This window comes from Telopea speciosissima, chromosome 1 (genome assembly GCF_018873765.1).
Source record: "Telopea speciosissima isolate NSW1024214 ecotype Mountain lineage chromosome 1, Tspe_v1, whole genome shotgun sequence".
NCBI lineage: Eukaryota > Viridiplantae > Streptophyta > Magnoliopsida > Proteales > Proteaceae > Telopea > Telopea speciosissima.
The window spans coordinates 71389326-71403489 of record NC_057916.1 but is presented as its reverse complement, the minus strand read 5'-3'; the positions used below and the strand labels follow the sequence as shown (position 1 = coordinate 71403489).

The 14164-nt window shown below is 42.8% G+C and overlaps 1 protein-coding gene across 1 annotated transcript; it reads left to right on the top strand.

The window, feature by feature from the left end:
* Positions 1–1228: 1228 nt before the first annotated feature.
* Positions 1229–7051, top strand: LOC122653966. Its single transcript, XM_043847937.1, has 4 exons — positions 1229–1912; positions 3262–4641; positions 5042–5887; positions 6170–7051. Exons 1-4 carry the CDS (start codon positions 1229–1231, stop codon positions 7049–7051), a joined length of 3792 nt encoding a protein of 1263 aa, XP_043703872.1.
* The last annotated feature ends 7113 nt before the right edge of the window (positions 7052–14164 follow it).

Here is a 14164-nt window from a genome sequence, read left to right as displayed (position 1 = left end):
CTAGTTCTAAGCTATTTTGTCTTGGAAATAGAATCTGTTCAGGAATCGAGAATTGGTTCATGAATCAGTCCGATTTAAGCTGGATTACTAAAAAATGATTAAGAATCGGTGGATTTGGATCTGAATCTGATTTAAGCATTGACGACTATGAATGAATTTAGAGGTGTAAATGAATAGCCAAAATCCATTTTCGTATCTGTTTAGCACTATCCGAATCCATCCGAAAGCTAAACGGATGCGGATACAAATAGGCTATAGCTATCCGAAAAGCTATATTTACATGTAAACGGATAAAATATCCGATCCGTATCTATGTCCGTATACGTTTAGCACTATCCGAATCCGTCTGATAGCTAATCGGATGCGGATACGGATATAGCACTATTCGAGCCGAATCCGATCCGTTTACAGCCCTATGAATGATGAAAATCAAGATTGGTGTCAACTGATTCCGATTTGAATGTGACCGATCCGATTCCCTATTCTTGAAACTTTGATGGTGCTTTTGTATTATTTCATAAACAAAACATATTAGCTCTTCTATGAGAGGATCTTCAACCCCCCCCCCCCCTAGTTGGATGGACTACTTTAAGAAAAGCAAGGAGACAAAAGAGGAGAACATAGTTAAGTATTACCACTATTGTTGCCTCCTCGGCATAGAGTGCAATTCAGGTTTTCGTATGAGAATCATTCTCGTACAGCCTGAATCGCACACATGTAATCCAAGAGTGGGACAGCATTCAAGAGAGGTGGATTCCACTCTTGGATTCCATCTGTGCGACGAGAACCTAAGCCAGCCTCCTCAACATATTCCTCCTTGGGAGAAGGAGTATGGGTTTGGAAGTTGTTAGGACTTGGGATCACGAAATAAAGTGATGAGCAAAAAAATGTAACTCAAACGAATTATAGACAGTAGGTCTTCATCATCATGTAAAAATCCTGGTCTTTCAAATTATGATTCTAGGCATAGAGAGAAAGAAAGAGAGGGATTTCTCCGCCTTGTGCATGATTGCTCTTTCCTATCTCCTCCCAGGGCTGCTCTTGCGTGACTGCTCCTCACTTTCTCCTCCCGGGGCTGCTCTATCATTGTCCCACATTTCTATTTCTACTCACAGTCCTCTGTCTTCTGATTTGGATACTACTCCGTTGCCTTTTCTCTGTGACCTCTTTTGGTCTGATTAGGGCTTATCAATCACTACTGTTTCCCAGTTTTCTCTCCTCCTGCCCTATGGCCTCATCCTCTCGCCCTTCAGGTTCAGCTAACCTGATCCTTCTTGTCCCCTCTGCACCTACGGTGGAACCGCCATCACCAGTGGAAGCGGATGAACCAATCAGTCCTGATAGCTTCTCGAATGATGATTTCGAGCTGGATGAAGAGGATGTACACAACATCGCGTGCAACTGGGATTCCACCCTGGTGGGCTTCATCATTGAGGGGAAACCATTCCGCAAGCAAGCAGTCACAGAGGGTTTACTTGCGGCTTGGAACCCGAGGTACAAGGTTGATGTCTCACCCCTAGCTGAACGGAAATTCTTTTTTCACTTCCACCATGCCATGGACATGAACAACGTATTACAAGAGGGCCCTTGGAACGTCGGAGGAAATCTCCTGCTGCTGGAGAAGTGGAACATGAATCAGGAATGGAAGTTTACCACCTGTGAGTTTTGGGTTCAACTTCACCTTATCCCCATGGAGCTGAGAAGCAAAGAAATACTCACAGGACTACTCCGGAAGATTGGTGATCTCCGCACGATGATGGTGATTCATGGTATGCAGTTTGGCGTCAGAGTGGACTATATCCAGGCAAGGGTGCTTATCAACATCACCAAACCCATTCGAAACGTCATCAACATCAAAAGGAAGCAAGGTAAAGTTTCAATCGTTTCCGTTCGATATGAAAAACTGCCTCTGGTATGCTTCCACTGTGGTTTCTTAGGTCACGATGATAAGAGATGTACGATTCTGTATGATGAGATAACCCAACACTGAGCCTCTCATGGATGCTCTGAAGACCGGCCATGTCAGGAACTTCCACGTCCTAAACTTGGGACCGAAATAAGAGCAACCCCACCGGATGAACGACTGATTCGATCAGCTACTTTCATCTCTTCTGATCCGCATGCTCCATCTATACCTTCGAATGTGAATAGCACGGAAGGCTCAGGCGAGAAATCCTCTACTGCTGCCGGAGAAGAAGATGTGCATGCCATTAGGCCGACTCGACACTGTCAGGATAGAATCCTCCCCAGAGAGGTGCCCAGTGTACAGCACGCTCTGTGTACGACGGTACGGCCAGCGGCAAGTGTCACGGACCAGGTTTTGGGTGCCGCGCATGCTCCAAATGATTCTATCACATCTGTAGTCCAATGTTTTGAGCTACAAGACGAATCAACGGCCGATCACATCATTCAGCACTCTCATAACGGCCAGATCAGCTTTTCCAATTCCATTCAGGAATTCTTGCCCCAATGCCTTGGGGACTCGGACAGAATCATTTCCCTCTTGAATCATCTTGTCGACGTGTCAATTTCGGGAGGTTCCCCACTGGCTCTCACCCCACCTAGGTCCCACGGGACCCACCACCACACTCCAACCAGTACCACATCACTCACACATGGGCCGAAAAACCACACCAGCACTTTAGCCCACTCCCCTGACTCGATAACCCCTCTCGCTTCCTTATTACCAACAGACAATCATGTTCCCAGCCCAAAACCAAGCCCTCAGTCCTTTACTTCTTATGTTCCAACGACCCACCCTGTGATTACCCCTGCACCCCATATTCCCAAATCGTTCCAGAACCTGGGTAACTCTTCTACTTTCCCCCCATCTCAGCTGCATCGTACCCAACGCCCAACTGTCTCCAGTAAGCTTCGTCAACCCATTCCTATTACCGAATCAGTCCGACTCAGCAAGAACAAAAGGGCAAGGCATTCCCGTAAGAACAATGGAGAAGTTGGCAGTAGCGAGGAGAAACACCCGGAAGGAGGTGGTACTACTGCGATGGATGGTTCGTTTCATTTTTTATCGGCTGGACCCTTGGAGACTGGGGTTTATCAGTCCCACGGGGAGCCATGAGGCTCATCAGTTGAAACTGCCAAGGGATGGGGAGCCCTCGGTCAGTTCGAGTTCTTCGACACCTCCTCAAAGCGGAAACCCCAGATGTTCTGTTCCTGATCGAATCCAAATGTCAAGCCAACCGTATAGAGTATATCAAAAAATGAATGAAATTTCATGGTGTACATTATGTGAATGCGAAGGGTGCCTCAAGGGGTCTTGCGATTTTATGGCAGCATAATGTGGATATCAAAATTCTTAACTCTGATGACTGGGTGATCGAAGCAGAGGTTCTCCACAATCAGGGATCTAGGTTCAAACCCTCTTGCGTTTACGGTGACCCAGTGAGGAGCAAACGTCAACAAGTTTGGGATAAGCTGATCCAGCGTAATGCAGGTTGTCAGGATCCTTGGCTCTACATCGGTGACTTCAACTCGTTTCTCGGGTGGCATGAAAAATGTGGTGGTAACCGCACCAATGATCGGGATGCCGATAATTTCAGGAATTTGATTGATCAGTGCAACTTAATGGATCTGGGATCCCATGGTCCGAGGTATACATGGAATAATAGGAGAGCCGGCAATGCAAACATAAGAATCAAGCTGGATCATGCTCTCGCCAATCCCGAATGGGGAATGTTGTTTGAAGATGCAGTCGTGTTTGTCAAAGCAGCTCTGAAATCAGACCATAACCCCCTCCTGGTTGACACCAATGGAGGGAAGTCTAATGGCCCTCGTCCTTTTCGCTTTGAGGCTGCCTGGGATTGGCATCCGGGATGCAAAGATGTTGTCCAACAGGCCTGGTCTAATCCAATCCGTGAATCGTCAGTTTCTAACGTAAGTCAAAGGTCCTCTCACTGTCAATATGCTCTCACCAAGTGGAACCATGAGGTTTTTGGTCGAATTCAAGTGAACATCAAGAAGCTTAAATACGACCTGGAACGCCTCCAAGATCTTTCGGCCGTTTCATTTTGTCAAGGTGAAGTCGATAAGGTTTCCAAACTTCTTGAAGAGGAACTCCTTAGAGAGGAAACCCTTTGGCACCAAAAGGCTAGAGAGGAGTGGCTTAAGTGTGGGGATAAAAATTCTGGTTTTTTTCACGCTTTGACGGTTCAAAGGCGTCACCAGAATCAAATCCTTAAGCTTAGATCGGGCTCAGGGGAGTGGCTTAGTAACGATAAGGATACATGTTCAGAATTGCTAAATCATTTTAAGGAGGTTGCTACTTCCACAGGGGTGTCGTCAGAGGCTATTGAGCGGGCACTGCAGAGTACTCAACCTTTGGTCTCTCGTCAGTGGAATGAGGACTTATGTAGGATCCCATCCAGGGAGGAAGTCAAAGCTGCTATTTCCAGTATGAGTCCCCTCAAATTGCCTGGGCCGGATGGGTTTCCCACCCTTTTTTATCAGAAATTTATGGACACTACGCAAGAGGCTGTTTACCAGTTTGTTACAGGTTTCTTTGTCACGGGGGTCATACCCAAGGAGATGAACAATACCCTCATTTGCTTGATTCCAAAGGTCCCATCACCGGAGCGGGCAGAGCAATTCCGCCCTATAAGTTTATGCAACATAGCAATCAAGGTGATCTCTAGAATCTTTAGTGATAGACTTAAAGGTGGTTTGGATGCTATTATATCTCCCTATCAATCTGCCTTTGTACCGGATCGTTTGATTTCGGACAATGTCTTTATTGCCCATGAGCTCTTTAATTACATAAAGAGGCAAAAAAAGGGAAAAAAAATTGCTAGGCCTGAAACTTGACATGAAAAAGGCCTATGATAGGATGGAATGGCCTTTCAACAAGAAAAGCTTACTTGGGCTAGGGTTCTGTTGTAAATGGGTTGATCTCATTATGGAATGTATTACTTCTGTTTCGTACTCTCTGTTGGTAAATGGGGCAGTGAGGGGTTCCTTTAACCTGACAAGGGGTATTCGTCAAGGAGACCCCCTCTCCCCCTTCATTTTTATCTTATGTTCTCAGGTGTTGAGTTCATTATTTGCTGAGGCGGAGAGGAACAAGCTCATTAAAGGTGTCCGGGTTCGTGGTCGTGCCCCTCCTATCTCCCACTTACATTTTGCGGACGATTGCCTTATTTTCTCGGAGGTGAAGCTGCAGGAGATCAACCACCTCAAAGATTGCCTTGATACTTATTGCCAAGCCAGCGGCCAGGAGATCGATTTCAGTAAATCTAATCTCACCTTCAGCCCAAATACTCCAACAAAGTTTAAGAGGTGGTTCTCTCGCATTCTCAAGGTCCGCTACGGTAATGGTCCCTCTAAATACCTAGGCTTGCCCCCTGAGATTGGGGTCTCCAAGGCCGAGGTCTTTAAGGACATCACTTCCAGAATGTGCCAACGGGTACAGGGTTGGAAACAAAGTATGCTTTCTCAGGCCGGTCATGAAGTACTCATAAAATCTGTTGCATCCACTATTTCCAGCTATGCTGGTTCGCACTTTATCCTCCCAGCGTCCCACCATGATTCGACTAGATCAAAGATGTCTAATTTCTTTTGGGGTCAAAAGGAAGACAAACGCACACTTCATTGGATATCGTGGACTCGATTATGCCGGTCCGAGGAGAAGGGAGGTTTGGGTTTTAAGGATCCCACTCTGCACAATAGGGTGCTCCTCGCTAAGGTTGCCTGGAGATTATTGGACAATCCGGACTCATTATGGGCCAAATTCACCAAAGCTATTTACTTCCCACGATGCAACTTTCTCGATGCTTCGGTTGGTAGAAACCCATCTTGGGCCTGGAGGAGCATTCTAGAGGGGCGTAAGGTCATCGATCTGGGTCAGCTTTGGTCCATTGGGAACGGGAATAAGGTGAACATCTGGCGGAGTAACTGGATCCCCTCACACCTCAACTTCCGACTCCAAGGTCAACGTCCCATAGGCTGCCATCTCGAGGATGTAAAGGACCTCATTGATAAAGGGAACCGAACGTGGAGGATGGATTTACTTAGCTAGTACTTTTTGGTTGAGGATAGAGAGGTCATTAAGCAGATCAGATTGAGCATTAATCCCAGTGAGGATGTGCTGTGTTGGGGAGGAGCTAGAAATGACATTTTCATTGTCAAATCTGCCTATCACCTATTATGCAATCAGCGTGATCAGCAGTTCTCGACCCGTGCTACTTCATCGCATAGGCATGCTTGGGAAGACATTCCATCCGAGGTGTGGAAAAGGATCTGGAATATCAAAACTCTTCCTAAAGTCAAAAATTTCCTGTGGATCTGCTGCGCTAACGGTATAGCCTCAGGTGAAAACTTTATGAAACGCCACATCCCCATTGATCCCTCTTGCACTAGATGTGGGCACAATCCTGAATCTGTCAATCACCTCCTATTCCTCTGCCCTAGAGCTCGAGCGGCTTGGTTTGGAAGCAATCTTACTGTTGGTATTCCTGCTAATGGACCCTTCACGCTTGCTCAGCTCTTGCTCCATTGGCCAAGTCTAAATTTTCATGATAAGAGATATAGCGAGGATTTGATGTGCCTTTTATCTTTCATATGTTGGAACATCTGGTTAGCCAGAAATGACTTGGTGTTTTGCATCAAAGGTTGGACCCCAGAGGATATTATATCTCGAGCCCAAGCGTCTTCTACTGAATTCCTTTCAAATACAAGGGGTAACATCTCCTCCGAGAGGAATGCTCATGTGGCTCATTCTTTTAGCAGGCAATGGTCTCCTTCAGATTCAGGCATCATCAAGATAAATTGTGACGCTGCATTCTCTCTGAAGGCTCCTGCCAGTGGTATTGGTGTGGTGCTAAGAGATCACCTAGGTAATCTTATACAAGTAGCATCTAATCCCATTCTGTTTCATGAGGTTCTGCTTGGTGAAGCCCTTGCTGTGCTCTTTGGTCTGCAATTGGCCAGCAGTGGAGTCTTTGCCAAAATTTACATTGAATCGGATAATGAAGACCTGATCTCTCTTATTAGAGACCCTTCTAGACCACACCCCCTCTTCCTCCGGAGCACTTTATAGGATATTTGGACGCTTATCCCAAGCTTTATCACTAGTAACTTCTCCTATATTTTTAGAGGTACAAACCCAGTTGCGCATTCTCTAGCTCGGAAGGCATTGTCTGTGGCAAGCCAGACTCTTTGGCCTACTTCCTCTCCCTGGCTTCTTGATCTCTGTTGTAAGGATGCCAGGTGCTTCGCTTGTCCCCCTTTGCAATAATATTCTCATTTACCAAAAAAAAAAAAGGAGTTATAGACCAGTTTAATTGTCTTTAGGAGTGATGAGTGTGGGGTCTCAAAATCATCATTGAAAAAATTGAACCAAACGGGGTTCAACCAGAATCGAATACGTTTTAGTTGATCTGGTCATAGATAGAATCACCTAAGATAAAACCAAGTGAAATTTATAAATGGATAATCAAAAATCCTGATTCGATTCGAATTCATATCCATTCATTTAGGGATGTCAATTTGGCCCAATCAACCTGAGCCCACTTGAGCCTGGCCAAGACCTAGCCTAAGCTTTCCAAGCTTGCAGGATGGGCCTGGATTGGGTTTTCATGCCCGAGGCCAGGCCGGGCCTAGGCTGAGACTTTGGGCTGAGCCCGACCCAGCCTAGCCAGATTCTATATATAACCCATGGAATTAAGTAGGAAAGCCAACGGAACAACTTTAGTCCATCCAATTCTAGACCAACACTAACTGGAGTACCCAAGTTCCAAACCACAGATGACCTTACAACCTGTTTCTCATCATCAAAGGACCCAAAAAGAACACTGGAGAGGAAAACTGAACCCCGGTAATCATTCCCTCTCTTCCAGAAGAGCTAGTGGCCTAGTTGTGATTCAAAGCTTAGAATCCTATTTCTACTTAACAACCAAGAAAGTCCATAAACTCCAATCTACAAGTAGAAAAATCAAGCATTATTGCAATATATCAAGGAAATAAATTATAGGTTAGGAGAGAGGACTTCAGGGGGCAACTTTGGCAGATTTGGCTCGTCCAATCCTTCTATGGAAAAACCCTATATGCTAATAATATATCGATTATCGAATCAGGATCAATTCAGGATCCCAATTTTGATGGTCTAATCAAAACGAATGTTCCAGTTCCTAGAAATCTGCTTGAGACCATATATAGGATTTTAATAGTTTACACATCTTGGTTTCTTCTTCTGAAAAAGCAAATCATTCTGGCTGCTGCATATAGATATTTGTTTATCAAGATTTCCATTAAGGAAAGCAGTTTGCATGCCCATCTATCAGATCCCATAGTTCAAATGTGCAACTATCCACAGTATAATCCTGGTGGATTTATTCATTACTATTAATGAAAAATGTTTAAATTATTATAATCAACCCCTTCTCCTTAGGTGTAACCTTTGCAATTAATCTTGCTTTGAATCTCTCTACCTTACCATTCACACCTCTCTTCCACTTATTGATCTAATTACATCTATTGCCTTTACACATTTGGTTTTCAACAAGAGTTCAAACATGGTTTAAATACATAGAGTCCATTTCAGAGCTTGTGGCTTCCACCATTTATGATAGCATCTACATCCTAAATAGTCTCTAAAGTATGAAAATGGATAATAGCCTCTGAGTATGAAAACGGATCTGATTCTGAATAAATAAGACACCATGTTGAATTCTTCTACCTTTTCTTCTTCCTTAGTGACAAGGTTATAACGTGTAAGAGAGGTTTGATAGTCCTCCCACTTTGTCGAATCTTTGGAAGATGTTTCACAATACTGGGAGTCACAATTATAGGGTATGTTAGTATAGATGGAACATCATTAGACAGTTCTTCTATGACCCCAGGATCTGATTGACTAGCAATGTGATCTTCCTCTAAGAATGTCACATGCTTGCTAACAATTATTTTATGTTCTACAAGGTTATAAAAGTAAAACCATATAGTACCTTTGGGGTACCCCAAGAAATATCATCTTTCTAGACGGAATTCCAACTTGTTTGTTCGCTGCTTTTGAATATGTGTAATGCAACTCCATACTCTTATGTGTCGTATGCTAAGCTATCTCCCATACCACAACTTTTAAGGCATCTTTGGGGGTGCTTTTAGTTGTTACATTGTTCAGAATGTACATAGCAATTTCTAAGGTAAATTCCAAAATGTCAAGGGCAGCTCTCCAGTAAGGTTCTGTTACATCTCTTTGAGATACGATATTGGTGTGGTCTCTCTGGGGCAAACAACTGCTACATAATCCCTTCCTATTTAAGATCATCCCTAAACTCATCTGATAAATGTTCTCCTTGATCTGATATAAGGTATTGATGTACTTAACCAACTGGTTCTCAACCTAGGCATGAAACTCTTTTAAGTTTTCAAAATTTTCTGATTTTCGTTGCATCTAGTATGTGTATCCATAGTGAGGGTAATCGTTAGTAATAGTCATATAATATTTGTACCCATTACAGGCTTGAATATTTATCAGACCACAAACATCAAAATTTATTAACCCCAACATAGTATCGGCCCTCAAACTCTTGTTTGAAAAGGTTTTCTTAGTCATTTTACCATGTAGATAGGACTCACAGGTTGGAAAAAGTTCTACTTTTAGACCATCTAAAGGTCCATCCTTAACTAACCTCTTTATTCTCTCTACTCCAATATGACCTACCCTATGGTGCCACAAGTAAGTTGAGTTAATAGGAGCACATTTCCTTTTCCAATCCACACTTTGAACTTCATTTATTTTCAAAACAGAATTTAGGAAATATAAATCATTTTGTAATATCCCAGGTGGAATAAATCTACTAATATTGTGAATAATAAGTTTTGAACCAAATTAAAAAGCATACAACAACAACTAATTTTGAAATTGAAATGTAGTTTCTCTAAAACTCTGGCACAAAATAATTATCATTCATAATCAAAACAGAAAATCAATACAAATGATCCAATCGCCACTATCGTGGCTTCTACTCATGTTCCCATTTTGAGATGCACTTCATCCTTATAAAGTCTTCTTATATCCTTGAATCCTTGCAACATATTGCAAACGTAGGTAATGGACCTAAAGTCCACCAACCATAAGCCAGTTGGTCTTACCAACAAATTGGATTCAAACAAGATAAGGTTTTCGATGATACCTTCTTCTAATATTTTCACGCGACAATTCTGCTTCCAATTTCTTGGTTTGCTACAATGGAAACACTTTCTTTTTGTAATTTCTCCCTTCTTAATCTTCGTTGTCTTATCATTATTAGCCTTCTTCTTCTTCTTCTTGCCTTTCGGCTTAGAATAGAAAGGCTTGACATCTTGTAGCCATCACCACTACCTTTTTCCCTTTCTTAAGCATGGACTTTGCCTCTTGTAGAATATTCATGAGTTCATGAATGACACTCACCACAACCTTGTTCATATGAAAATTCATAATGAACGAATTGTAAGCAGGAGGTAGGGAAGCAATGATGATGTCAATCTTGTATTGAGCATCAAAATTTGTCACAAGGGATTCCAATTCTTGAAAAATATTATTCGTCTTCATCACATTATCAAATATTGGAGTTGATCCCTTCAAACATCTTTGTAGTCTGAAGGATTATAGTGATTCCTTAGCAAGCGTGATGGTTCTACTCACCAAAAGTCTCATACAATTCTCTCATCATGTACCTTGTTGTAGTTAATGTCACGCCCCCATCCCGATGAAGATATTTTAAATTAAATAGGGGGTGACTGGGACAACACGTGTCATCCCAATACCTACCAAGATCACAGATACAGTGTCCCGAGCCACATTCCACCCTGTCATTAAAACGTGATAACAGCAAGGAACGTACCAAATGGAATATATCGTTCCAATTACAGAGTTAGGGAAGCAAAATTTAATTAAATCATGTGAAATTATAAAGCATTGGTTCTCTAATGATAACAAATAGTACAATTTCAATGTTTGTAACCATTCATTTCTCTCCCTATAATTAAACATAAAGTTTATACATGATTGTGGATGAATACAGAAATTAAATAATAATTCACGCCACTAGGGCACCTTTCTTGGGTGTACACCTACATCCAAGTCACAACCACCGGCTCCACTTAATTCGCATCTAACGGTGCTCATCAAGAGATTATCTGCATATCAACTAAAAAGGGGTTGCGCAACGGGGTTAGCTAAACCAGCTAGTGAGGGAGCAAAGGGGAATGCACATATATATACATAAACAATTTCAAGCAGAATGATGCATGCTAATGTCAGATTCATTTTCCACCTAACACACAATTCTGCAAGTCAAGTGTTTGCAATTGTGATAACTCGGGAGACACTGAAGGTCACTTAACGTATCATCCCAATGAAACCTCAATTATCACACAGGAGCCTATGCTAGTAGAAACCATTTGGTCAACTAGTGGCAGACCCCGATAGCCATCACTACCCCTGAGCTGGCCTCTCCCACCTCCACAGGCAATAGGTGCTCAGAATCCAACATATAAACCCCTATTGGCAAGGGTCGTAGCATAAGGGAGCAAACATCCTAGCCACAGAGATACTATATGCAAGTCCTAACGTCCTAAGAGGTATTTCGGGTGCATCAATGTCCCATTTCATCTAGTACCCGAGTATCAGCACGGCACATACAGATCAGGATGACATATAATAATTTTCATAATTAAATAAATTGGGGTTCCAGTACTGGCACACCCAGCACCATCATCCGATACAATGGTGAGAATAATATCACATTCATAACAGTTCACATTTGAGATAAATAATGCAATGCGCACAATGCTTATATTTATATAATAGCATGCTAATGATTGCAATATATATATATATATATATATATATATATATATAAATATATATATATATATATATATATATATATATATATATATATATATATATATATATATACATATTCAAGCCCAACAAAGTCACCCAAAACCCACTCACCAAAATCGGGTGTCACCCGGCGTGGTTAACATGAATCTCACCGGTGCATCAACTATCCATCGAGTTGGGTAGCCTAAAAATACAAAAGCAATCATTAAAAGGTGTATAGAGGGGTCCCATGTTATGCCCCCAAGGTTAAAACTAGGTTTCAACCAAGACATCATGAGCGGACTCACGAACGGAAGCAACAGGGTGAGTCTGTCCCTGACTCCGTTCAGGCCAAAAGGTAAAAACACAAGGAGCGGATCCATGGACAAAACTTCTTACTTGGATCCGTTCATGCATCTGTTCGATTTTTGAGACACACCTCAGAGCGAGCGGATCTACGAACCGATGCGCCATCTTAATCTGCCCCTGCATTCGTTCGATCCCTGAGACATACCCAAGAGGGAACTGACCCACGGGCGGAGGCAACGGAGTGAATCCGTTCCTTCATTCATTCAGGTCAAGTCATTGGGATTATACTGGGCGAATTGACGGACGGTAGCACGATTGGTGGATCCGGTTGTGCATCCGCCAAAAAATTTTTTTGAGATTTTAAAGGGCTTCTCCTCCAGCTTGAAGCTTGGAGTACCCCCAGCACTCAGGGTCATGGAGAGGGTGTTTTAGGTCTCCCTAGGGTCATTAGAACCTAGGCTTACCTCATGGATCTAAGATCACACAAGGGTTTGGTTCCAAAGATAGGGTTTCATGGCTTACAACCAAAGGTTCAGCAACAATGGCTGCAAAGCAGCTCATAGGAGCTTAAACCAGGGTTTAGTCAGCACCATTAGAGCTCCCAATAAGGGCCGAGCATCACCTTGAGTCCCAATTGGAACCCTAGTTTAGCTCAAGCTTAAGGGATCTACTTCAAATCAAAATGGGAAATGGAATAGAGAGATGTACCAAGGGTTAGAGCTTACCTCAAGATGAGCTCCACTCCAGCTCTCCATCAATCCCTCCTTCCTCTTCCTTTCTTTCCTTTTCTTCTTCTCCTTCTCCCCTTTTTCTTCTTCTCTTCAAGCCTTGGTCGAGCATGAGGAGGGATGGTAGGGCAGCCATCCTTCTTGGCATGCCTTCCCTCTTCTTCCCTTCTTTCTTCCTCTCCCTACTTTCTTCCTTCGTCTTCCTTGTCTCTTCTCCTCCACGGTTTGCTTGGGAGGGTGAGAGATAAGGGAATAGGAGGCTTAGGTTATCTTTTAAGGGTTAGAAGGGTCTTAGGTCTGGTTTGTTTAGGTACCCCCAAACACTAGTTAGTTTCTTAGGTTTAAATGGGTTTTAATTTGGGCCTTAGGGCCTTGTTTGGCCCATATCATAACCCATTAGGTCCATTTAGTTAATTAGGACATGTTTGGGTTAGCCCTAAGTCCCATAAGACCTATTTATCCTCTAAGGTTTGTTTGGTTTAATTTAGGGTAGAAAACCCATTAATTCTTTTAATCTAAATCTTGTGGGCCCACCTTCATAGCCCAAATAATAAATTAGTGGTAAGGGTGGGGGTCCATTTGGTCCGAGGGTCTAATTATGGTGTCCGGGACACGAGGATGTGGGTCCCATAGAAAAATAAATCAAAAGGGCAAGTAACAGTACGGGCGGATTCACAAGCGGTATCAGTCAAGTGAGTCCGTTCGTGACTCTGTTGCTGCAGTCAGGGCCCAAACTTCAAGGAAAGTTGCGGGACTTTGACCCGTACTTCCAGGACTTCGAGGGGACACTTATAATAAAATACTAGGTTCAAGGTCATAAGTGTTGACCACTGCCACCATGGCATTACCCGTTGGTAAAGTCTAATTTAACCCGGGGTATTAGGGTATATTTTGGGTGTGGGTGTAACAGTTAATTAATCACATGATTTGACAATGATCTTATCAAAGGATTTCAAGATATTGACCTTAGCCTGAGCATCTTTTTCATGGAATCAATCGTAGGCCTCTTACTCTAGAAGCTCATTGTAATGAGCTAGCGGAGGAACATCTTGCTCAGGAATAGAGTTAAGTTTTTTCGTAATAAGCACAAAAAACAAGTTCCTCTTCTAGTACGAGTGATTCAGACTAGTCAATTGGTTATCATTTAGTAGAGTGGTAATAATAATAGATCCCATCATGCTGGTCAATTTGCATATATGCACAAGAGTAAATTAGAAAACATGAAAAAACCATAAAAGTGGGCTAATCTAATTCAATGGCTATTGTGAATGCCGAATCAAACTGAGAGGGGGGTGAATCTGTTCCC